This window comes from Cyprinodon tularosa, unplaced genomic scaffold (genome assembly GCF_016077235.1).
Source record: "Cyprinodon tularosa strain WSP-4 unplaced genomic scaffold, ASM1607723v1 ctg499, whole genome shotgun sequence".
Classification (NCBI taxonomy): Eukaryota; Metazoa; Chordata; class Actinopteri; order Cyprinodontiformes; family Cyprinodontidae; genus Cyprinodon; species Cyprinodon tularosa.
In genome coordinates, this window is record NW_024039228.1 from 374,441 (window position 1) to 401,097 (window position 26,657).

Consider the following 26,657-nt stretch of genomic DNA (forward strand, 5'->3'; position numbering starts at 1 on the left):
TCCATGGACTGGTCTGTTTATTTTATCTCTGCTTTGCTTGTTTTACTCCTTCAGTTTGTGTCCGTCTTCATCACTGCTCACCAACAGGAATGTATACAGCATCTGGTGCTTACTTCACTACAATCATAATTCCAGTTATTTTCTAAGCTGAACTGAACCTAATGCTCCAAGAATGATAGAATAATTATCTCATCCTTCCTTGAGTCCTGTGCAATCTCTTGAATTGCCTTTCCCCCCCCCCACATCCAGGTTAGAAACACAAACCTTTTGTATTTCTGCTGAAGTGGTTCCAGACGCCAGCAGGCTGCAGATTTTTTCGAACATCCTAAACAAACCAATGAGCTAATAATCAGCATCGATGTCAATGGCATGTGTGTGTGTGTGCATGTGTGTGTTGGTTGCTGCTCTTCAACTTCAGTTTTAAAGATAACTCTCACTCAAAGCTAAAGGATAAACAAAAAAACAATTGTAAGTAAAACCCCTTTTTGGAGCTGGTCATTAAAGTTTGATTTAATGAGAAGAGGGTTAAAGCCTTACAACAGGAACAAACACCTGTTCTAGTGTGTTATCCCCAAAGTAAAAATAAAAATAATAAATACAGCGTTGGTTCAATGATGTTCATAAATTAAATATTTGTTTCTATCATGCTTTGTCAGGACAGTGGAAAGAGGTTTAGAGATAATGGACTGCAGCAGTCGGAGGATGAAGCGAAACACTTCCTCCTAGTGGAGAGGATGGGCAACTGCACTCCTAAAACAACGTACAATTTCTAATATTCTTGCAAAGTTTCTTTCTTTTCTTTTTCACATTTGAATCCCAGTTTCTCGGTTATAACAAAAACCCTAATTATGTTTTTTTAAACAGTTACACATTTTTCCTACTTTACCAGTTTTTAAAATACCCTTACTCATTTAAATTAGTTGAATTACATCTAACTTTAACATTTATTTCCTAATTTAGGTAGCTAAACCATGTTTAAAAAGAGGAGACATAAAATCTGATTTGTGATGAGGTTAATAAACAAGTGAAATAGTAATAGTGGAATTATTTTGAACATGTGTCATGGACATATTTGTAATAACAACCATAGTTCAGAGGGGCTGTTTATTGAATTGACAATGTTTGTCCTGTGGAGAAGAAGCAAAGCTCTAAAATATGTTAGCATGCTTCGAAACTTGAATTTAGGATGAATTCTAGTGTTAAATGAGCTAAAGATGGATAAAATAAATCAATAAATTCCTGTTCCAACAGTGATTTATTTATGTCCTTACTGTTCTCTGCTGAATTCTAAACATTACAAATGATGCTAAAAGTTTCCTCAATCATCATTTTTGAGATGTATTTTTTTATATAATCATTTTGAACATTTCTTCTCTAATTCCAGTAGGAATACATATAGTAGCTAATAGATTACAAAATACAAATAATACATATGTATTAAGAAAAAAACCCAGAAAAAAAACAAACTTTATCCATTTTCACTAGGCTCTTTATAACAAAATTCTAAAAAAACAAAAATGCAAACATTTACCGACAACATACTGACTTATATACTTTGAATAAGCCATAGCTGCTTTTAATCTCTCTGCTTTGCTACTATGAATTCCCATAAAACCCTCTCTCACCCTTTTCGTAAAAATGAAATACAATAATCTGCTGGATAATTTTTAGGTTGTTTTATTAAAAAAAGCCACGAAACTTAGAAATAATGTTATAGATTGCTAACAGTAAAACATTACTCCTTTATTTATTTTAGCCTTAACTGGTCAGAAGTGGTGATTGCATTAGTAACGCTTAAAAAAAAAATCAAGAGGTTAAAAAATAAATTTCTTTTTTTCACGTATCTAATTCAGATATATATACAGATCCCACATTAAATATAAATCAGATCTAATCTTATGTTTTTTTTTTTTTTTTGTGAAGATCCAACTCACCAAATGCTGCAAAAATGATTAAAAATATAAAAACTCATAGCTTTTCTTTTTTCAGTCAGTGAGCTGTTTGAGATGTATTGTATTGTCTAAAAAGTAAAAATAGAGGCTAAAATCATTTCTAGGGTTACTATAACCTCTCTGGGATAATACCAATTGAGCAAATTCTATTTTTGACATTTATTTGTGCGTCTGATTTAGTGACGAGACTTCAAAGATGCGGATGCTGTCTGTGTGTGATGGAGCTGAGGTTGCTGTGATAAGTGTGGATTTGTGCATGGGGGGGGGGGGGGGGGGGGGAGAGATAGGCATCATAGCTGAAACTGGAGCCAGCTGCAGTACATCTGTCTTGGAATGACACATGTGGCATTTGACTTCTAGTGTGAGGTTCAAAAGAGTTTTATAATGACCCAGCTGTTTAAGACTGTTTGTTTCAGTGGGAGTGGTTTTGTGGGGGGTAGCTTTTCTTGAGAATGGGTAGAGTGTAGGTGGGTTGCCGTCGGGTTTCACAATTGACGGATGGATCAGAGCGTAGAGAGGGGTGTGTGGGCAGTCCAGGTGCAGGATGATGTTTTAGGGAAATTTAATTGTTTGTTAGCTTACAAACACTGACCACACCAGCAAAAAAACAGGTCTGCAGTTATATATCAGCACTGAACAACTATAAAATAAATTTATGTCTGTATGATTATAAAAATTGCTCCACTTGCTTGTCCTTTTACGATTTTAACACCATTTTCAGCTTCATACCACAAATTAGTATTTGATCAGAAATCGTATGGTAGACCTACAGTTTTGTATTAAAACTAATAATGTGATAACTGTGAATAAACTTAAACTGTGCCCCCTTTCCATTAATATCCCTAAATAAAACTTCATGAGAGTGTTAATCACAGAAGCATGCAGATAACTCAGAAAGAGCTGCAGAGAGTTTCAGCTAAGTGGGAGAATCTGTTTAGGAACAGCCTGTGTTTCTGCTGCGTACTCACAAAATCTGGCTTTGAGAAGTGACTAGAAAGTCAAAAAAAAAAAAAAATCTTTTAATGTTTGCCTCTGGCCGTGTAGTGGAAAAATCTCAGAAAAAAAAAAGAAAAAGCAGATTAATCTGATGAGACAGATACAGTACAACATTCTGTGTCCATGACACAGCTAAGCATGGTGGAGGCAGCATAATATTGGATGCTCTTTATCAGCAAGTAAATTGAAGCTGATTAGAGTTTTAGGTTATCTTAAAATGGAGACACATTTATAGAATCATGTGAGAAAACCTGTTAAAAGCTGCAAAAGACTTGAGACATCAAGCAGGTTAAGACCACTGAATAATCTGGATGTGCAGGTGCTAAACAGCCCAAATAATCTGTGGCTGTAGAGTAAAAATTATTTTAATGGAATATCTAAAAAACAATGATTCACCATGTATAGGATATTCTAGGATAAAATATAAAAACCTGTAACATACATTAAAGTTTGTGGGTTAATGTTGCAAAATAGGCTTTGAATGCTCACAATGTGCTCTTACTGAACAAGACTCAATAAACTGGTTTCAACAAGTATAACAACATGGCAAACTATGAAAAGGATAAAAAGCTATAAATAAACAATTTGTTCCTTTTAACATGGTTTAGAATTTAGTGTTCATTCCAAATAGGCTCCACCAACTCCCCAGATGTTCTGGTAGGGATGAGCAGAACTGCTTCATAATTTCCTGTCTTTTTTTTTTTCTTCTCTTTTTGTGCATTGAAACACTTAGAAACAGATGAAGAACCCTATTACAGGTAATTGAGAGAGAGCCATTAGTTTGTACTGTGTTTAGGGTGTGGGAGGGTGAGTGGTGGGCTATGCACTGCTAAAAATCGGTGTCTGGTGCCCTCTGCGCCCCTTTTGACTGCAGCACCTGGCCAGCTGTCGGAGCGCCAGGGGTCATGGCGAGGATCCAGGGTCGCCTACCAGGAGGCCAGTACCAAGGGGTGAAAGGTCACATTCCAGACAGGCGTATCCATTAGCTGATTACAGACTCAGCTGCAGGAAAAGAGTCTGCAGGTGGATGATGGATTAAACCACATAATGAAAAGTACTCCTCTTTCTTTTTTTTAATTAAAAATATAAAACTCTTTACAGATTTAACTCAAATGATTAATTCTTACATCATTACTCAAGAGACTTTCCAAAGTCTAAAATGTGCACTATATCTTATTTAAAAAAAAATAAAATATAAAAATTTAATTATTAATTATTATTATTTTTTTTTAGCAAATGCAAAAACGTGAAAAAAAAAATTAGATTGAATATGTCAAAAGTCTTAATGGGTCTATAGAAAAACTTGCAAATCATATAAACTAAACTCACATTGGCAACAAAAGTGTGAATATTTACCAGTGAGAAGTGAATCAAAAAGAAACCCCAATACAGAAAGTGGCACAAACGAAAACCAAGGTGGAAAAATAAGCCTAGTCAGGTAACTGATGCATGACAAAAAAAAAAAAATTATATATATCTATATATATATCTATATATCTATATATATATATATATATATATATATCTATCTATATATATATATATATATATATATATATATATATATATATATATATATATATATATATATATAGATATATATATATATATATATATATACTAAGAATAATCACACAAAGGAAAAAAATAAAGGCAAAGAAAATCTGAAAGCAACTTTTTTAACAAAAGCTGCTTTCGAAGGAATATATATTTTATTAAATATTCTATATAAAAAAAATAAAGAAGCCCCACAGATTAGAAAAACCTAGAAAATATATAAATCTCACAAATGCAAAGTATTCAATTGCTGTTTAAATGTCAGAAAAATTAACATCTTCTCACAAAAATTTTCACAATTACACTTGTAAATGGTTTATGCTGATCCTCTTATTTTGAACTTTATCAGGAGTTTTGTATAGCAGCAGAGAAGTAGAAAAATAGATACAAAGTCAGTAATGGACCGGCTAAAATATCTGCCTGCTGTTATCATTTCTAAAAATATAATCAAGACCCTTGGTTACATTTTTAAGGCAGATTATTTACACTATCAATGACACAATTAACATTACAACCTAAAGAAATTTAAAGCATTAAAAAAAATTGGAGGAATAATATGTAGAATTATTATAACAAGAAAAGTAGATAGCCTTTAGATGTGGATTTTGTAGCCTAATCTGGTTATTATTGGGTTATACTGAAATATGTTTGATTAACTAAAGTATTTAACTGTGACAAAGCAAAAAATAAAACAAATTGCTGCTATGACAGAAGTCCATTCAATATAAGAATATAAGAAGATGGGTATTCACAAATCACAGGCTAAATGTTATTGTTAGAGGGTAACAAATCTCCAAGCATGCTGTACAGAGCAGTTTGCAAGGTATAACAAATGCAACCAATGCATTTCTATTTAATTTGACCAATATTTTAAATGCTCTAAGAATTGCAACAAACAGCCTGACCTCACCCGCACAAGCCCAAACACACCTTACCCTAATGGCTATTTCTCTCCCTTTAAAATGCCTCCTCTGTGCTTCAAGTTCATTTTCAGCTCAGACCAAAGCTGCTCGTTTTGATGCAGACAAACAGATCCTCTGTCAGCTGGAAAGCAGAAGAGGCCCTCCTGAACCGCTTTACCAGGTCGGCTCCAAATACATCGGCTGGGTGTGACTTTGTAAATGTACAGGCTGGTCCAAAACGTCTGTGCTCCAATGTTCTGTCATTTCTGAAGCTCAGGGAAAAAGAACGGATTACTTCCCTATTTTGACAGTTATGAAAAGTTTTTAAACATTATTTCTTTATGCAATTTGGACAAAAATTAGATCTTGTTCATCAGTTACAATATTGTTACAGAAAGATTATCTTTGGTCTTCAGGGTTAAACAAGAGATTTTTTTCTATCCACCATCCAGGTAAGTTTGCTAAAGATAATGTGTAATTCTTCAAGTAAATTTTTATGTACTTAGATTACAATATAGATAAAATCTGATTAGAGTGTTTAATATTTTTAAGTAAAAGATAAATCAGTGCTTAGTAAGTTTTTTTCTTATTTCTTAAGTTGATTTACTGACATATAATAACATGAAAAAAAAAATCAACTACTTGATATCAGATCACGAGTCACATCTTCTGCTGTTATCTTTTGTCTTTTATTTGCTTACATTTAATGAAATCTTTTTTTTCTAGATAAAGAAGCTTAGATTGAAGAAGAAGTTGAAAGAAATTATAAATATTTTAATTTTTTGGGATTGTGAATTTCTTTTTCCCCTTATATGAATCAATGCTTCGTAGAGCAACAGCTGTACATCTTTAGGTATATACTGTAGCTTTGCACGTCTAAATACATCTCAGTCAGATTTGCTGAAGGCTGTCTGTGAGATGCCAAAGTCTAGGACCATATTTAGGTATAAACCATTTTGATACATGAATATGGTGTAAACTAAATAGTGTCCTAATAGTGTCTATGGGCTGGCATGATATTCAGGTTGGTTGTCCTGTGGGAAGGCGACCCCAGTAGAAAAAAAAAATGTAACCCATAAAAGGTCTATTTACAGAAGAGAATAAGGCCAGTAAAAAAAATAAAAAAGTCAACTGATTTTTAGATTTTATTTCAGTATAATATGAGAAAAAATCTCAGAATTCTGACTTTTTTCTCAGAATTCTGAATTTTTTGTCAGAACTCTGACTTTCTTCTCAAAAAAAAGTTTACAGATTTTTTTATTTTATTTCTGTTTGGGGAAAAAAAGTCAGAATTATGAGATTAAAGTCAGAAATCTGAGAAAAAAGTCAGAATTGGGAGATTAAAGTCAGAATTGTGAGAAAAAAGTCAGAGTCCTGAGATCAATAGTTACCCAAAAACTTAAATCATCCCAGAGTACAATGCTGCCACCACCATATTTCCCTGTAGGAAGGATATGAAAATAAGCAAGCAAGTCTAAATTCAAACATACACTGCTTTATATTACTGTTTGTAAAACATTTTGATAACAAACAATAAGATTTCCCAGAGGTTTATAATATTTCTTTAAACATATTTGTTTGTCACATAAATCCCATAAACATTTTTTCATCTGCTTTAGGGATCTGGCCAGACATTTTAACCAAAAACTGTACAATATGATGCAGATATATAAAAAAAAAACAGATTTCAAAAACCAAATCCTAAAAAAAAAAAAAAAAAAAAAAAAAAAGAAAAAGAAAAAAAACCCGAAAAAACTTTAAAACCTTGCAAGACTAGGAAAGCACTTGGAGAGCCCAGACTTCCGCCATGTTGCAATTCTTGCCCTAAATTGTGACTTACACCTACAGTAGCTAAAACAGTAGCATGCACCTGTGGTAAAAATGTCCATAAAATGTGTTCATAAGTATCCAATTGATCCTACCAACATTCTTTTTTCAGTTTTTTTCTTTTTTTTTTTTTTTAAATCTTTTTTTTTAAATCTTTAGTAAAATTAATTATCTGGACTTTTTGAGTCCAATGCAGAGGCTGGTAATAATCAGTGCTGCCACCCTCTGTTTTAGTGGGGAACTGCTTGTTCTGCCAAATATCCTGTTCTCACAATGTTGGAGAATCTTTACAAAGTAAACTTATCCAGATTATTATCTGGATCATCACCAACATTTAATATATTATTCCTTTGCATGAGGGAAACCTCTGATAAAAATCGTATTAGAATACGTCAATAACTTTTCAAGTTATCCTCTACAGACAGTAAGACAGACACAATCATCTCCTAAAACAACCTGCTTGGCATTTTGATTATTAAAAATTGTAGATAAAATCCTTTGCATTATTTTACTTTCAGAAAACCAAGACCAGAAGGCAATAAATGCACCTGCTTTCCAGGAGAGATTGTTCATTTTACCTTACAGATGACGTCCAAAGAGGTTTGCTTGATATGCTTCTTTAACTTAAATACATGTTATGAATTAAGCGTTTTTAGCTTTTGCCGCCTGACTTTTACAAAACCACACTGAATACTCTTCCAAATGCTAAATGAGGAAAACTTGCTAATAGTTAAAAACTCGTACTGTTCACAAACTGGCCTTGTTGAGTTGTGTATCTGAGTGATAATTTTTTTTCGAAATATGGGTTGATATCATTGTTTTAAATTTATATTTTCAAAAAAATCTAGAATGAAAAATTATTAAGAATGAAAAAATATATTTAACAGCTGCATGATAAGAAATTATTAAAGATTTACAGTTTTACAATGTTTTTTGTTTCAGAGCCATTTTACAGCAACACTTCTGACCTCCATCCTGGGAGCTGTACTCGGCCCGCTGCAGATTGGCTACCATACTGGCAACATTAACGCACCAGCTAAGGTAACTGACCTGCCTCCAAATCTAACCTCCAGACCCATTCATTCAAAAATAAATGTCCCTTTTTGTACTTTGATATTTCATTTTAAACTGTTTGTATCTGTCTTTGTATTATGGTGTTTTCTATTTTTTTATTATCTGCAAAACACTTTGGACAACACCAGCTTTGTTGGAAACTGTTTTATAAATAAAGTGTATTAGACTGATTGATCACTCCTTAAACAAACCCTTGGGATCTCCACAAATTTTCAGTAAAGACCACCTTAGTTAGACAACACCAGCTATTATACTCCTGCTTTTTTTGTGTTAAATCAATAAAAATGATAACTGCTTTGTTCCCACTAAATTAAAACCCATTCATCATTGACAAAAAAAAATAAATAAATAGAAAAATAAACTTGATTGCCTATCCAAGAGCAGAATAACACAATCGCTATACTTTTTTAGATTGTCAAGGTTGTTTGGTTGTTTAACTATTTATTTAATGCCAAACAGGTATCATTATTTCTTTCCTCCTGTATCTTATTTTTAGAATATTCTTTATAAATGTGATTTTTTTTTTTTTTTGCATAAGTCTGGCAAAAAAATGGCAATGAGCCCTAGAAAAAAACAAGATGGTCAGACAGTGGTCGCCTAGGTCTTGGAAATCTAAAAAAAAATAAATAAATAGATCAAATGGACAGCAGGAGGAAATCAAAGAAAGACAACACAGGATTGTGAATCTAGCAATATCCTAAAAGCTCTATGGCTCAGCTCCACAGGTTGCTCCCCCAGTTGGCAGATTTCTCTCTCCATCCATACATTTTCTGTCACACTTTATCCCAAGCGGGGTCACAAGGGGTGCTGGTGCTTATCTCCACCCGTCTATGGGCGAGAGGCGGGGTACGTCCTAGACAGGTCGCCAGTCCATCACAGGGCAAATTTTCTATCTACTAAACATAAACCAAGCAATCTTTGTAAAGCACATAACTTAACCTTTTGACCAAACTGGAAAATCCACCTTACCAGAAGGTTTCCTGCCTTAGTGGAAGGCAGTAGGACATTAGATTGCTAATGTTCTACTGTCTACTGATATATAGCCTCTTCTTTATCACTTATCTTTAGATCATTGAAGAGTTTTTCAACAGCACATGGCGAGCCAGACACAACCAGTCAATGACAGATCACAGCCTGACTCTACTGTGGTCACTTTCTGTCAGCATGAAGGACTTTGGAGCTTTGCTGGGGTCTCTGGGAGTTAAATACCTGGCAGATTCATACGGCAGGTGGGAATTTCAGAAAACAAAAATAAGAAGTAGCAGGATGTCTGTGGTCTAGATGAATATTTGTTTTTGTTCTCCCTATGCAGACGTAACTCCATCCTGATTGCTAACTGTCTGTCCGTGGCAGCAGCATGTATTATGTTTGCGTCTAAGGGCAGTGAATCATTTGAAGTTCTCATCCTGGGACGAATGGTGTTTGGTCTGTTCTGCGGTCTTGTGATGAGTCTCAACCCCCTTTACATCCAGGAAGTGTCCCCAACCAATCTGAGGGGAGCCTTTGCCACACTTAATCAAGTGTCATTAACCTTCGGGACCTTAATAGGGATGGTAAGGAGGGTACCACTTTTCTTTTGTTTGGGTGTCTTATCTTGTTCTTAAAAATCAGTACATGAAGGTTACATAAAGTCTTTGCTGTTTGCATCAGGTGGCTGGCCTGGAAACAACGCTGGGTACAGAGAGTAACTGGGCAATGATGCTGTCCCTGTCTCTAATCCCCGCCCTAACACAGTATCTGATCCTGCCTTTCTGCCCTGAAAGCCCTCGCTACCTCCTGATAAACCAGAGAAAGGAAAAGAAAGCAGAAGCTGGTGAGTGAGTCCCACAATATGGGCGGCTTCTTCTTCTTTAGGAATCACCGGAGATAAATTCAACTTCAGAGTTACAGAACAGCTGTTACAGGTTTCACTAGTAAAAATACCCTCACCTTTATTATTCTGCATTTTTTTGTATATGACAACCTAAAGAATTAATATATTGATAGTCTTCATGCAGTGTTTAAAATATTCATACACATTTAAGAGTATGTTGCATGCATTTGAATATTAAAAACAGCTTAAAGGGACAATAATGAGAGAGTAAGTTGAAGTTAAGGAAACCTCAGGTGTTGTTAAGTTTGCATTTGTTGTAACTTCACATGGAATACATTTTATTCACAGTAGAATCAGGAGGGAATACAAAATGGCTAACTGATTCATATTTTAATAATTTTTTTGATGACAGATTAATCTGATAACAAAACATGGTTATTAGGAGTTTTAAGTGAAGCTAAATCTATCCTTTTTAAGGATTGAGCCAATATGGTTTGGTTGGTTGCACTAACCTCAGGTTAATATTTAACTGATCACAAAATTAGTTAAAGATTATTTCAGTCTGATTCTAACTGTATTATCTGGTTGAATTGCAAACTGCCTTAAGATGACATGTGTTGTCAATTGGCACTATATAAATAAACTGAACTGAATTGAATTGAGTGATTCTTTCAGCCCTGAGGGAGATTGGGATGGATGGTGTGATTTAAATCTAAATTTTGGTTTCAATATATTAGCTTTGTCCTGCCAAACACAAGGAGAATTGATTCCTCTGTGTAAAACACACCTGAAAACTGTTTCTAGGAGGAAACAGTACCTTTTAAAGGCTAAATACAGAAATAATAATAATAATAATTATAATAATAATAATATTAATAATAATAATTTAGAAGCAGAAGTTGGCAGTTTCCCCTTATAAAATACCATAATTTTAGGAGAAAATATATCTGTGGGAATATTTTGGATGCAAGTTGCACCCTTAACAAAATAGAAGAAATCATGAGGAAAGAATATTGTGTGCAAATATTGAAGAAACAACATAAAACAATCGCCAGAAATCTAAAACTTGGATGCAAATAGGTAAACCGAAAGACTTATAATATTTAACATAAATTCAAATTGGTTGCAAAATGACTTAAGGTAAAAAAAAATCAGTATTCAGGAGTGACCATGAAAAAGGACCTAACATACAACCTAACTAGATTGAGGGTAGGTTTAGAGATTATTGTTATGAACAGAGTTTAAAAAGGCCACATCTTCCACAATTTATAGAGCCATATTGTTTTAGAATCTTACTGACCTAAGACAGAAAAAAAACAAACAACAAAAAAACATTTAGTCTAATTTAACTCGAGGCAGCAATGAAAATTATTTATTTAAGCATCTGGTTCACTTATATGTGACCTCCACTAATTACAAAACAAACTCTCTGTAACCCCAATCCTTCCTATTTTAAATGTAATAATCAATGCAAGTGGCTGCATGGTGAAAATGGTGCATTATTGCAAGACAAATTTAAATCCCTGCTTGGGGTCTTTCTGTGTGGAGTTTACATGTTCTACCTGTGCATGAATTGGTTATCTCTGATTACTCCACCCACAGTCCAAAAATATGCATGATGGGTTAAATATTTCCTTTCTAAGGCGTAGCTCATCCTCTCTTGGTAAGATCACTGGAGACAGAAACCTCTGTATTACTAATAAAGAAGCAGATATTGCTGACCAGGGTTTTAAAGCTGCCCTTAAATAATTTTGTTCTAATCATGATATTTCAAATGGTAATAGTTTTCTATGTCAAAGCAAGTTAAAAATTATTTCAAACTGCAAAGAGGAATTTTAAAAACCCAACAGCTACTTGTTAGACACCACAGAAACCATGTTAAATATCTAATAGAACTGTTAGAAAAAGCCTGAACAAGTAATGCTTGTTTGTAATGTTTGCCAGAAGCTGCCATTGGATCAAATAAACTGTGAAAAAAATCTACACCAGAGTGAATTAAGATGATTTAATGACATGATGTACTATCTTTATTATGTTGAAAATTGTTAAACTTAGCTAAATGGTTTTTTTTTTTTTTTGCTCTTTGACAGACGTTAATTTATTGGACTTAGGTTGTTTTAATAGAAACTTAAAACTATCAAAAGACAAAAATGCAACTAAAATTAGATTGAGTTGAATGTTTGGTGTTAAATTCCATAAGATCTCTGATATATCTTCATCCTTAAGCCCTGCTGAGACTGAGAGGTCATCCTGACAAAGTGTCCCGTGAGCTGGAAGAAATAAAGGAGGAGGCTGCACACACACAGACTGGCGTCACCATCCGCGATTTCCTCCATAAACGGAGCTACAGGAAACCAATCCTTATTGTTCTCCTCATTAACATAGGAAGCCAGCTTTCTGGATTCAATGCAGTAAGTCACCATGGAAAACACCTATTCCTAACTTTCAGAGATTATACTCAAAAATATTATATTTCATAAAAGGCAACAGTTACCAGAAAATAGGATTTTACCTGCTTTATTTGGTCTTGAAATTAATATGATTTATCTTTTCTTTTTTCCCCCAGATTATCAACTACTCTACTAAGATGTTTCAGGCCAACTTTGATGAGGCCAAATATCTGACTCTAGGGGTGGGAGCTGTCAATCTCATCTTCACTTTAGTTGCTGTGAGTACAAATTGACTCCAAACGTAGTGAAATTACTCCAACATACCTGAGAAATAAGCCACAATGCTACCTGAGCACATATGGACTAGTAACATCTAAGTTTGGGATAAACTGACTTGTTATTTGGGGTTTCAGGAAAATAAATAAATAAATGCATCCTATTGAATATTGCAATATTTCACCATACAATATTTGTGGACCTGTCCAGGCTGTTCCTCTCTCCTATAGATTGCCTGAGACACCGGCTTAACTACCGACCCTGACAAGGACTAAGATTCAGCCTACTTGTTATCACCACCATATATTATTTTGAAGATTTAATTTCTGCAATGAAATGCAGAAACTTGTATGACGTCAAGCAGAAAAGCCTGGCTGAATCAAAACAAACATGGCTGCACTGGTGTTACTATGTAGAATCTGGTATTCAATCTGCATTAGCTGGAATATCCGCTTTCCTTTTTTCAAAGCGAGCAAAACAATGTGAGTTGTACCTTTGTGGATAGAATTTTGGTTTTTTGCGTGTTCTTCCTGACTGGATTTGATCAGAGTTTGATTTTTCAGTAAACTCTGCTGGTTGTGAAACCAATCAAGGATGTGATACATCACTGCTGCAAGTGCTGCTGCAATGGGCGACATGAGAGCCAGATGCCATTTGGTGATTTACCCAATCAGCTTAAAAAATGTTACTACCTTTTTTGCGAAGACTTTCCACAGGAGCCTTTCCAGATTGATACTGTGGAGAATTCAAATTGAACTATATGTATAAATCTGGCTTATGACAGGTGTACTGAATACTACTCATAACAAATATATTAAAATACTTTTAACATCATATATCCACACAGCCAGCTCGGTTGAATCTCTGTACATGATGGTCTTGAGTTTTTTGTATTTAATGTTCTACATAAACTGTCTCCAGTTAATCACACGCAGTCCAGTTTCATACAGTATCTCCTCAATTTGATAATTATGATTGGCTGAATAAAAATCAATAATTAAATTGACCCATATTAAAACCAATGGACCCAGATCCCCATATTGTGCTTATATGAAAAAAGCTGACATTTACTGCTGCACACTCCAACATAAACTTTCATGCCTGATCTTTAACTTAAATTGAGATCAGAGCAGATCCTGTCTTTTGTTTTCCATTTTAATATACTAGGAAGTCATTACGAAGTAATGCAAAGCATGACAAGTTTTGTTAACATGTATTTGGTTAATGAGAATTACTGTTCTTATTTATCTACAGCTCTTCTATGTGGAGAGGGCAGGAAGGAGGAAGTTGCTGCTGATTGGCTTCCTCTCCATAGGACTGTGCAATTTACTTATGACCATCATTGATTCTGTTCTGGTAAGTCTATTCTAGTTTGATTACTTGTGTGCTTGTTTAAGCACACCATTAAAATAAAACACTGACTAGGTTAGGTTTTAATGAAAAAAAAAAAAAAACTTTCCCTGAAACACTGGATGTCCATGGGCAACTTTTGTTTTGCTACCGAAGACTGATCTGCCTGTGATTTGAATAAACACAGATATTTAAGAAAAGTCTTCAGTTGTCTAATTGTTAGCTTTTGTCTCTAGAACAGCTCATTTCTGAACTTTGAACGTCCTCAGACATATGATTGGTTATTTAAGGTTTGCCAGTAGGCTACTTTTTATTTATTTATCCTGAAAGAAAAGGTTAAAATTTGAAGTAAACAGGTTGTGAACTCTGGATTTTTGGGCTCGGCTCAACAAAAAGTCAGCTTTTCAGATATTAATTGATACTATTGATAATACTGATGTGTGAGCCTTACAAAATGAAAATGTTAAGAAGACCAAATGACAAACACACTTGTTTTTGAAATAAATCCAGCATTCCTCAACACTTAGATTCTTTAATATTGAACATAAACCCAAGCTGCAGTATTGAGCAAGGGTCACTAGTAGCAGCCTTGTTTATGCTATTCCTCATATCCGCTGCCATATAGTCACCTTTACATATGACTGCTGCTCCAATAGAGACAATCATGCATTGTAATAACTAGTTATGTGGGATTAAAAAGAAAAAATATGAGAGTAAGAGAGGAGAGGAAAAAGTGGCTCCTAATCAGGGCTTGGAAAATCGTTCATTTGAAAGATCTGATTCATTCTTAAATAAAACACCAGCAGCGCAGTCTGTAGGTCCAATTCAAATCAATCCTAAACAGCAGTATTGGTTTGTCAATCTGAGCCCAAACCAACCTTTATCACATTTAAAGACCAGTTAGAATACAATAGAAATTTGTGTGTGAGAGTGACAAAAGCATACAGCCAAAGATTTTCCTTTTATTTATATATATATATATATATATATATATATATATATATATATATATATATATATATATATATATATATATATATATATATATATATATATATATATATATATATATATATATATATATATATATATATATATATATATTCCTATTGTCCAAGTGTGGACCCATATCCATGTCCAGCCAACAAAACCTGGCTAGGCTATTGCACATCATAGCATAACGGAACGATTGTTTGTGCTTGTCGAGTGACTTTAAGTGGTGGCCTAGTGGTTAGAGCATTGCATTTGGATCCCAGAGGTTCTGAGTCCAAGCCTCACTCCCACGGACTGCCACTCAGGGTCCCTGAGCAAGACCCTTAACCTCCACACTGCTCCCAAGGCGCTGCACAATCGCAGCCCACTGCTCTGCAAAGGGATGGGTTAAATGCAGAGAGTACTTGTGACAATGTAATATAATAAAGTAGAAATCTATTCTATTCTACAAAACTAAATCCAAGCCATCTGTCACTTCTAGCGTAACATTTACTTCTATTGCACAGCACCTGGTTCCAGAGCTACGGAACCTGCAGGTCCTGCTGGTGTTCTGTGTGGTATCGGCTTACGAACTGGGTCCTGGTCCCATCTCCTGGTTCATTGCTGCCGAACTGTTCGACCAGCCTGGAAGACCTATAGCCATGGCCTTCACCAGCATGGTCAACTGGGGAGGAAAGTTTTTGCTTGCGCTTCTCTTTCCTCCTTTACTGGTAAGTTAAACATCCAGGAGGACCTAACCAGACTAAAGAGAGCTGAATGTCTTGGACTTTATTTTATATATTCCACCTTCCACAGTCAAACACAGTCTATCAACATGTTCAGTCTGTTTATACTAAACACATACTGAAGTTCAGCCTGTATTTGAGAGCTTAGAATAAAACAATTTACTTATTGAATCAGATGTTTTATAGCTTTTTTAAGTTTTATGATGTTAAATCCTTCAAGACCCATTAAGTTATTTAAAGTTGTAATCAAACTCAATAAATGCAGTAACAATGTCATTTTTTTTTGCAATTTCTTACAGAAGCTCTGTGGGTCATACGTCTACTTGATTTTTATGGCCGTGGCTCTGCTCGCCTTCGCCTTCATGTGGCTCCGCCTCCCAGAGACAAAAGGCCGTACGTTTGATGACATTGCAGAGGAGTTCAGAGGAGCAGAAGGAATCCCACTTCACAACAGCAGCGGGTTCAACACTTTTACCTGAAGAGCCACTCATTTATTCTCCATGATGATCCAGGAAAAACCGATAGAATTTTAGCTCAGCCTGCCAAAATAAGAAATGTTTCTCATATGTTAATAGAATTTTATAGAATTAATTTTAATTTATTCATGTTTTGGATATTCTATGGAGGTTCACCACACCTCAAAAAAAGCTCCTTTTCATCAAATATCAAATTTTCACTTAAAGGGATAGTTCGGTATTTTTGACATGAATCTGTATGGCATCCCGATCACCAGCGGCATGCAATCACACTGACTTACCCCTGGCAGCGTCCTGTGAGCAGAGTTATCGTCCAGTTTTGGTCAAGCCGAAAGTAGTCCTGCAGGTTTTTAGGAACAGCGAAATAAAACTTTTCTCTTCCCAAAACATTATGTGTCCAAAAGAGTGATATTTTCGCATCCCAAAAACATTGTAGTGGAAAAAGTCACACGTCGTTATCAATTGGTCCTATTTTCTCTCTGTTCGTATCAGTGCGCGCCGTCATTCAGACAGCGAGCCCAACAACAGCCATGTCTCCCTCCGCCGCGGAAGGAGACATGGCTGTGGCATTGTTTTAAAAATCAATGCCACATGTTCTGCCAATCTTTATGTCTATTGAAGTTCTTATTATTACCTCACCAAAGATATTTTTCCTTGACATTTATAACAGGAGCCTCTGCAGGACAAGTAGTAATATCCTGCTCCTATATGAGATTACCTGGGCTGAGAAAGCTTTTGTAATGTTCTCATCCAATGCAGTTAACATACAACGTCTTGCTTGTTTTTCAAAACATTTATCATATCCCTTATTCAATACATACAAGGGAGTCACTTAAAGTCATCTCATTTATTTGAATGCCTGCCAGTTTCCAGTCACTTTCCATTCAAATGCTATTCAGGTACTATTCATTAATGAATTAATATGTGTGTTCTTGAATTGAAAGGGACATCAACTCTTCAAACTTCACTGCACTGTGTGTGGATTCTTGAGACCTGATGTGACTTGATGCACAAAACAATTTTTTACAAGCTTTGATTTAGATAACTCCATTGTTTGAGCTAATCACAAGAACGAACATACTGTAGGCAAAGATTTTATTATAATAAAATAAAAGTAGGACCTTACATCTCCTGCTGTTAGCTTTCTTTCCAGGGTGGGGTACTCTGTCTTGTTCAACCATAGTTAGAAAACATAAATAAAAATGCATGAAGGTATCCATGAAGGTTAACTTGATCACAAACATGTCAGTAGGGGGAACCAAAGTACTATTTTTATCCATAAAAGTGTTGTTTAAAGGGTGATATTCCACAGACTCTCCAACATGTTTTCTGTGTAACTTTTTAATTAGACTGACACCGTCTCTCTAAAATGATATGGTTACCTCTTTCTATGCCAGAAAACAGAATCTTTACAACTTCCACTGACGTAGTACTCCACATGAGGACTCTTATTCTAAGATTTTCTTTCTATAAAGTTAGCATAATTTTGATAGACGTGATGTTAACAATGTTCTATTTCTTTGTGAAAGCCAAGGGGACAACACAACAATAGACTGTAGCCATACCAAACGTTCTTCTCGTTAGATGAATGGGAAAGGCCTGGAGTTAAACGAATCGTATTTGCCAGAAAAGCTTAAAAGGAAGATGACTGGTGATTCAAGATGACTGGTGATTGAAAGTACTAAGATTTTCATTAACTAAATAAATGTCTTTAGTTGGTCAAGTGGATTGTTTACTGAGACGAATCTGGAATATACTGTAATTGCTCAAATATTTGTGAGAAAAAAAACTTAATCACATGCATATTTACCAGCCATACAACCAAGAGCTTTTGTTCTCCTTTAGAGTCTGGGTCTCACCACAAAGAATTTAACAAACCCCACCTGCAGCAGTCTTCCTCTAAATGTGTCAGTTATGGGTTTGATTATGACGCTGAGATATTACAAACTACAGTTTGAAATATATATAATGGGGGAAAACTAAGTAATAAAAGTAATAACGTTCTAAATCCACTTGTCAAGTGTTTTATGTCTTGTTAACATAATATGTTAAATGAATAAAATTGTAGCAGTAGACCCAGATTTCTTGTTTCTTTTAACTATACCTACTAAGACACAGTGATACAGAAGTTTTTTTTAACACCTCCCACTGTCAGTGGGTTTAATACTGATGCTGCTGCTATACAAACAGGACCTGAATTTAGATTTAGCCTAACCGGATCACATCTCCGATTCTTCAACATGATCTTTATCGTCTGCTTCTTTATTTTTTCACTTACACCTGAAATTTACGGTAAGAGAAACACATTTTTTTTTTATATTACAACAATACAGTTTGTAAAAGTTCCTCCATTTGAAAGAGTTTTCTGCTTCCCCACAGGCACTTCTGACTCCAAACAAGTTGACCAAACCCCTCCTTTCATTTTTAAGGAACCTGGCCAGTCTGTGGATGGAGAAATCATATGTTCACACAACATACCAAATTATGCGGTCATTCTATGGTACAAACAAGACCAGCACAAAGCTCTGAAGCTCTTGGGATATATAAATCTGAGATATCCTAGTGTTGAGGAAGCTGTTAAAAGAAAAATCAACTTTAATGGAGATGGCAGCAAACAATCCAGTCTCAACATATCTGATCTTACATTGAGTGACAACGCAGTGTATTTCTGTGAACAAACTAAGATAATCTCAGCAGTATCATCCTGTAGTCAGCAGAAGAATACATTATTTACATGCAATAGATGAAACATATTTGAATCTACTTTTGCAGTTTACATATATGCAGTACAAGTCACCTTAGATTTGAAACCAAAATCTAAAAAATGTAAATAAATTCCTAAATATGTGAAAAAGAAACTAACGACTACAGTAAATGATGAGTGTGTTTTCTCATTTGAACTGTTTTAAAGTCCTAATAAAGTCTTTGAAATGACTAAAAGGTTTTAATAATGAAAATAAATAAAATTGTGCTTTTCATATTGTCGTTTTAATTTTTAACTAGAAAATCATTAATCACTTGGTTTTTTTTCTAATAGTATGATGAAACATATGAACAAAATCCACAAAAAAAACAACCTTCTTCAATGCAAACCTGGTATTTAGAACAAAACTTAATAGAAAAGCCATAAGAAATAAAGAGATTTCACAGCAGAAGAGAAAGTGCTGTCCTTTTTCTAAAAGTAGGTTATACAAAATATTAATGGCATCACAGCAGCATACCCGTTACTGTGACAGGAAAAATACTGCAATAAGAAACTAGTCTTAAATAAGTTACTGTAGTGAGTATTTCCACACCAATGATCGGTCTAAAAAGTTTCAATCAAGTTTTAGAGCTCATCACAGCCCTTAGAAAAGCACTGGTGAGGATCATTAATGATATGTTGAGGCATTGTGACTGTACTTGTCATTATACCAGTAAGATCTCACAGTTGCATTTGATGTAGCTGATCACAATTTATTTATAAATATTTTATTTATTTATACATAAATACTGATTAATCCCATCAACTAGATTAGTAGTTTCAATCTTCCCTATGTGCCTGGGCGAATTGGCTAATGCACACATATAATCTGGCCCTAGAATATGCTGTTTGCATGTTCAATTCAATACAGTTTAAAATCAGTTAACTTCTACTGTACCAATTCACAACACAATGAGCCAATATTTGAGTCAGGTGAATTGAGGCAAGACACAATACATTGGGCCCCCCGATAACTAAGACTTGGCAGGTCTTTAAGGCATAGAAATTTAAATTCCTTGTAAAATTTCTCTCTGAGACAAAAGTTGTGGTCTTTTTTGTCTGTGGTCTCTTTATCTCAAGAATTCCCAAATCTCACTGTGTAGGATTGCAATTTGAAAACTTAACTGATATTGTGTATTTTTATTCCAATACAGCTATAAAGCCCAAATATATTCTTTAATATGGAAATAAAACTAATATAAAACATCCATATTTGCAAATCTTCAAGTAGAAACAATATAAAACCAGTGACTCAAAGTCTTGCAAAAATCTTTTCATCACATTGTTGTTTTGCCCATTTCATAAAATATTTACCAATAATGCAAAACATCAGGTATCAATAGGGCACGTAGGAACAAAGGTGGATCTCTTTAACCATGTATTCCATTATGTAGTTTTGTTGTTGATTGGACAGCAGCTAAAAGGACCATGTCGCAAACTCAGCCCTCCCCTTTTTGAAGCGTTTGTATTTTTGTAACTAGATCAGAGAGGGGGATTTTCAAACCTCCCAGAGATGAATAGGTTCATCATAAAACAAGCTATCTTCCAATTATTGGCATCATTATTATGGAGCTCAGGTAATTAAAAATAAGTATTCGATTTAATATATCTCAGAACTGCAGTAGGCTAATGGTGTGTAACATTTTTTGTTATACTCAGGTTTTACTACTGGGAGTGATGTCACCCAGACCCCCTTTTTGTGGAAAAATATGGGTGAAAATGCAACAATAGACTGTAGCCACACCAAGGGTGACTTATACTTCCAGATGTACTGGTACAGACAGCTGCCGGGAGAAACTATGAAACTCATCGTTTTCACCACCAAAGGCCAGATCAAGCATGATTTTGGAAGCTTTAGTGAAGAGAAATTTTCAGCCACCAAAACTGTTGCTGAGAGTGGAACGTTTACAGTGAAGAACCTGGAGCCCCAAGATGAAGGAGTGTATTTCTGTGCTGTGTGTCACCACAGTGATCGAGAGAGACAGGAAAGCTTTACAAAAACCCACCAATGTGATATCAACATAGGTTGATGATCTGGACTGTAGGGGGAGTCCAAGTATCGTGTTCTTTCTCTCACAACTACAGGTTCTACACACACTTTGTTTAATATCACAGGAACCAGAATACTCTGATATTTGTGCATATAGTTTATTTTAGACAACACCATGTTTAAAAAAAACCCAAAAGATTATTCAAACCAACAAAACTTTTTCAAAATCTTAATAATCTTTTCCATCCACATCCCAGGTAGTCTTTATTTGGAATAAGCGTGTTAGAAAATGGATGGATGGATGGATGGATGGATGGATGGATGGATGGATGGAATGATGGATGGATGGATGTGAAGCTTTTCTCTCTCTGTACTATTCAGCTAAATCCAGAAGGTGGCAGCAAGTCTTCAGGAAGATTTATGAACTGCTTTTTTAGTGTTTGCTACATGAGGGCTCTATCTTAGAAACTAAAACGATTCCACTTGAGGAGTTCTGGGTAGAGCACATTGACAGATGAACAAGGTTTTTTATTTTAAATGATGCAAAATGATGTTAAAGTCTGTCAGGATTCAGCACAGCCGTCCACACTTTCTCTTCCAGCTGAGCTCTTACTGTTGACTTCATGAAAGGTGTAGGAACAGGAGCTAGGAGCTCAAATTTGATGCTTTAAGATCTAGCTGAGGAATGTGCCTTAAGAGGAGGAGGAGGATCATTTGACACTCCCCACTATAGATGATGAACAAGGATGCAGCACAATCAGAATGGTTTCGGATCTGGTAGGGAAAGTTTAATTTAACTAAATGTTTGGACGACAGAGAATGATCATCTTTTTGATTTGCTTAAGTTTAAACAATTTCCAGATTTCAGGTAAATTATTTATTATAATTTCAAGGTTTCTACACTTTAACTTAATGACTGCATTATTACATATTTCTTAATTGACATCTCATTTCATAAATTTCTAAAAGTGTCTTTTAATTTTTCCACAGTTTCCTCTCAAAATGACAAAGTACAGCAGGATCCATCTGAAATGGTTAAAACTCCTTCTGACAATGAAGCCGAAATTCATTGTTCACATAAGGATGATAGCTACAACCAAATCCTCTGGTACAGGCAATCAAACTGAGACCTTCAGCTCCTGGGATACATGTATGCAGGGAAAGAAACTCTAGAGAAAGATGTGAATGTGGAAATCAATGGAAATGCAAATAAAAATGACATTTGCAAATTAAAAATTAAAGATCTCAACATCAAAAGTAGTGCAATGTACTTCTGTGCTGCTAGATACCACAGTGCTGCATATCTCTGCTCCTTAATACAAAAACCTCCTGCTTTCACAGCTGTGTGTTTTTTATACCGTGGAGGTGCATTCTCACCAACATTTAATCAGGGATTGAAATGGGAGGTTCCTACTACATGTACAGAGCAGCAGCTTAAATCCTCCTACCATCTTCTGTAAAAATTAAAATTACCATTTAGAATAACTCCCATATAAGTTCTCTTATAGGCATAGAACTGTTGTTGTGGCACACTGGTTCAAGAGATAGACACTAATATATGTTTTTTATTCAACAATCGTCTCATGAAAACCACAATTCTCCTTTATTATATATATTATTCAATGCTTGAAAAGGAAATGCCACACAACTGACTGTTAATCCTTGATTTGCCATTATTTAAGGTAACCTTCCTAAAGCAAACCTAACACAATAAGTACTTCATAAGTTACATACAGTATATCATGGTTTTTGTCATTCTAATGTGCCCCTTCAAGACTCACCATTATCTTTTGTGCCAGCTTGATATAACCAGTGTTGGGCATGTTACTTTGAAAAAGTAATTAGTTATAGTTACTAGTTACTTCTTCCAAATAGTAACAGAGTTAGTAACTGAGTTACTCCACAATAAAAGTAACTAGTTACTAGTAAAAGTAACTATTGCGTTACTTTTGCGTTTCTCGCCCCCGTAACCCTCACCAACCGGCCCCCGCCATCTCGCCGTGTGTTACAAAAGTCAGCTGGACGACAAAGACAAGTATCTGCAGAGAGTTTTGCATTTATTGCAACTAAACGTAAATTACATCAGGGGGGAACGCTATCTTCCCCGGGCGCCGCACAATGGCAGCCCACTGCTCCCCAAGGGGATGGGTTAAATGCAGAGAATTCATTTCGTTGCTCTGTACTTGTGACAGTGTAATGACAATACAATTGAATTATTATTACTATTATTATCTGATGGGCCTCTAAACCCCGTCAGATAGCGTTCCTGCTGTTTAACATGGGGGGACGCTATCTGATGGGCTTCTAAACCCCGTCAGATAGCGTCCCTGCTGTTTAACATGGGGGGAACGCTATCTGATGGGCTTCTAAACCCCGTCAGATAGCGTTCCTGCTGTTTAACATGGGGGGAACGCTATCTGATGGGCTTCTAAACCCCGTCAGATAGCGTCCCTGCTGTTTAACATGGGGGGAACGCTATCTGATGGGCTTCTAAACCCCGTCAGATAGCGTTCCTGCTGTTTAACATGGGGGGAACGCTATCTGATGGGCTTCTAAACCCCGTCAGATAGCGTTCCTGCTTTTTTAACATGGGGGGAACGCTATCTGATGGGCTTCTAAACCCCGTCAGATAGCGTCCCTGCTGTTTAACATGGGGGGAACGCTATCTGATGGGCCTCTAAACCCCGTCAGATAGCGTTCCTGCTGTTTAACATGGGGGGAACGCTATCTGATGGGCTTCTAAACCCCGTCAGATAGCGTTCCTGCTGTTTAACATGGGGGGAACGCTATCTGATGGGCTTCTAAACCCCGTCAGATAGCGTTCCTGCTGTTTAACATGGGGGGAACGCTATCTGATGGGCTTCTAAACCCCGTCAGATAGCGTTCCCCCTGCTTAACATGGGGTTAAGGTATCTGATGCGGTGTCAATATCATCAGGCTGCATTACCTTTACTCATGGGTGTGAAGTTTTTTAACAGGGCGTTCAGATCTGGTGAGTGTATGAAATTAATTACTGGGGATGTCTAATTCTGAAATCCTGTGTGTTTGGGTTGTTATAGATACTGCAACATCTATCTATCTATCTATCTATCTATCTATCTATCTATCTATCTATCTATCTGTCTGTCTGTCTGTCTGTCTGTCTGTCTGTCTGTCTGTCTGTCTGTCTGTCTGTCTGTCTGTCTGTCTGTCTGTCTGTCTATCTATCTATCTAGTTCCCCTGTGGCGCGAGCACAGGGCGGCTGTTACGCGCCTTTAGCGAGCATGCGCGTTTCCTGTTGCTTACGCGGTGAATCATGCCGCCTGCGCTGTGTGGAGATGCCGGGGAAACCGTATCTGATGGGGAAACGCAGCTCGACGTAACACCGGTATTTCCATCTGGAAAACGCTCTTTTGCTGCTGGAGCCCTCCTCACTCTCCAACTCTCTGTGTGTGCTGTACGTTAACACCCGTAACAGCCAATCTCATCCTCCCTTCTCTAAGGACAAGGCGCGCACGAGTCCCATCATGAAAAAAAGGTTCATTGTGCGACCTGAGTAACGTGCAGTAACGGGGTGTCGGCAATGGGAACTGCGTTATAGTTACAGTCAAAGTAATTAGTTAGATTACTCGTTACTAAAAAAAGGTAACGGCGTTAGTAACGCCGTTACTTTCAACGCCGTTAGTCCCATCACTGCTTAGGAATAACGTTTAACAAAAAACTGAACACTAAATGTAAACAAAACATGGTCTCTACCCAGTAAGTATTTTCTAGTAAACAAGGTTAAAGAGGGTTCCTTTAAGATTATTCATCTTTGTTATCCAGTTCATTTTTGATTAAAAATAGAAAGGATATTGATACCACCTGCACTTTCTGTAACAGTTACTCTGAATCTGTCTCTCACCAGTTTTTTACGCTAGTCGACAAATTTGAACTTTATTTTAAGGATATTTTAATTGGAATTACAGAATATAGAAAAAACTCTCTGACCATTTCTTTTTATGTAATCTTTTGCTTCTATTGGCCAAATTTTATATCCATTAATGTAAAATTACTATGACTAAACCCTCATGTATCTCTTTTTTAAAGAAAGCAACAATTTATTTCTCTACATTATGCTCTTCCAATAACAAAAAGTCTGTTAAAACTTTATCTCGATGCTCCTAAATATTTATGTAATCCCCTTATATGCTTTTATGTCTTCTATGTGTAGCTTTACCCAATTACTTTACTATTTTTATGTTCGTTCAATAATTTTTTATTTATAATTACTATTTTTGTTCAAACTAGTTGAAACTTCTGGCGACTGTTCTTTGGAAAATGTACCTATAAATTCTTGTAGTACAAAAATATTTTAATAAAGCTTAAAAAAAAACAAAAACCTTAATTTGGAACTTCCTAAGGACACATAACTCCGCCCTCATAGAATGTGGGCGGAGTTATGCATAGACCTTCCCTTTGTGATGACATAGCCCCCATTCCATTGTGATGTCATGCATATGGTATAGAACAGCCAAGCCATAAGCACATTTGTGAATCCCAGTGGTTTGATCAAGAGCTCCACGCATTTCAAGTGGTGTTAACAGGAAAACCTCTTTGGAAAAACATTTTAGAGACTCATTTTAATTCTTCAAAATATTCTTCAACATTTTTTTAGAACAAGATATGGAAGATATGAAGAATTATTCTTTTTTAGAATCCAAAACAAGCAAATACTGCATTGTAGAATATCTTGGCTTAGGAGGAACAGCAGAAGTTATGGAGTATAGAAACAAAGAAACTGGAGAGATTGTTGCAATAAAAACAGCAATAGATAACAATGAACTCCGTATACATGAGGAAAAAAAGGTCTTAAGGAAAATCAAGGCGCTTGGATCGGAAAACTACAACATAGTCAAGTTTTATGAAGATTTTTACTACAAAACAAAACAATTCCTTGTCTTTGAAAAGCTGGATATCGATTTAGAAAGGTTTACAGAAGACATTGTAGATGGTGGGCTACATTTGAGTGATATTTGTGTTATTGCTCAACAGGTTCTGGTTGCATTAAATTTTCTACATAGTAATGGAATGGCACATAGAGATCTCAAGCCTAATAACATAGTGCTGGTAGACCGCTCGTCATTAAAAGTAAAATTAATCGATATGGGTTTCACTGAGGAGATAGAAACAATGGAAAATAGTAGGTGTAATCCTCTGCTTTACATACCTCCAGAGGAAATTTTGCTCATAAAGCCAGATGCAAGTGTGGATATGTGGTGTCTAGCCCTCACTTTGATCTATCTCTACATTGGAGAAAACCTGTTCGACTATAACACCATGGAAGAAACATTGGCAGCAATTGTTAAAATGTTGGGTGAACCACATTGTAGTTATAAATGTTCCTCTTCTTGTCAAAATGATTTCAGGGATTATGATCCAGAGTTGAAGCTGAAGTCTTTGGATGACCTGCTGAAAATCCGACCACCAACACAAGACCCCATTGAAAGGGAGGATTTACTAAGTTTCATCGATCTTCTAAAACAAATGCTAGTTACTACACCGCAGGAACGTATTACATCAGCAGCCGCACTTAAACACAGCTTTATTACAATGAACCATTTTTCTGACTTT

The 26,657-nt window shown here is 35.7% G+C and overlaps 1 protein-coding gene across 4 annotated transcripts; it reads left to right on the forward strand.

Moving 5' to 3' along the window:
• The first annotated feature begins 5,548 nt into the window (after positions 1 to 5,548).
• Positions 5,549 to 16,534, forward strand: LOC119794950 (solute carrier family 2, facilitated glucose transporter member 1). 4 transcript variants are annotated; one of them, XM_038302734.1, is made up of 11 exons: positions 5,549 to 5,859; positions 7,753 to 7,836; positions 8,171 to 8,275; positions 9,377 to 9,537; positions 9,621 to 9,861; positions 9,959 to 10,121; positions 12,348 to 12,532; positions 12,688 to 12,789; positions 14,042 to 14,143; positions 15,637 to 15,840; positions 16,155 to 16,534. In XM_038302734.1, exons 2-11 carry the CDS (start codon positions 7,777 to 7,779, stop codon positions 16,332 to 16,334), a joined length of 1,503 nt encoding a protein of 500 aa, XP_038158662.1. In that variant the 5' UTR covers positions 5,549 to 5,859; positions 7,753 to 7,776; the 3' UTR covers positions 16,335 to 16,534. The 4 variants fall into 4 exon arrangements, with proteins under 4 accessions (XP_038158662.1, XP_038158664.1, XP_038158665.1 ...); XM_038302736.1 differs by having other exon boundaries at positions 7,753 to 7,834; positions 8,190 to 8,275; XM_038302737.1 differs by having other exon boundaries at positions 5,553 to 5,859; positions 7,753 to 7,834; positions 8,177 to 8,275.
• The last annotated feature ends 10,123 nt before the right edge of the window (positions 16,535 to 26,657 follow it).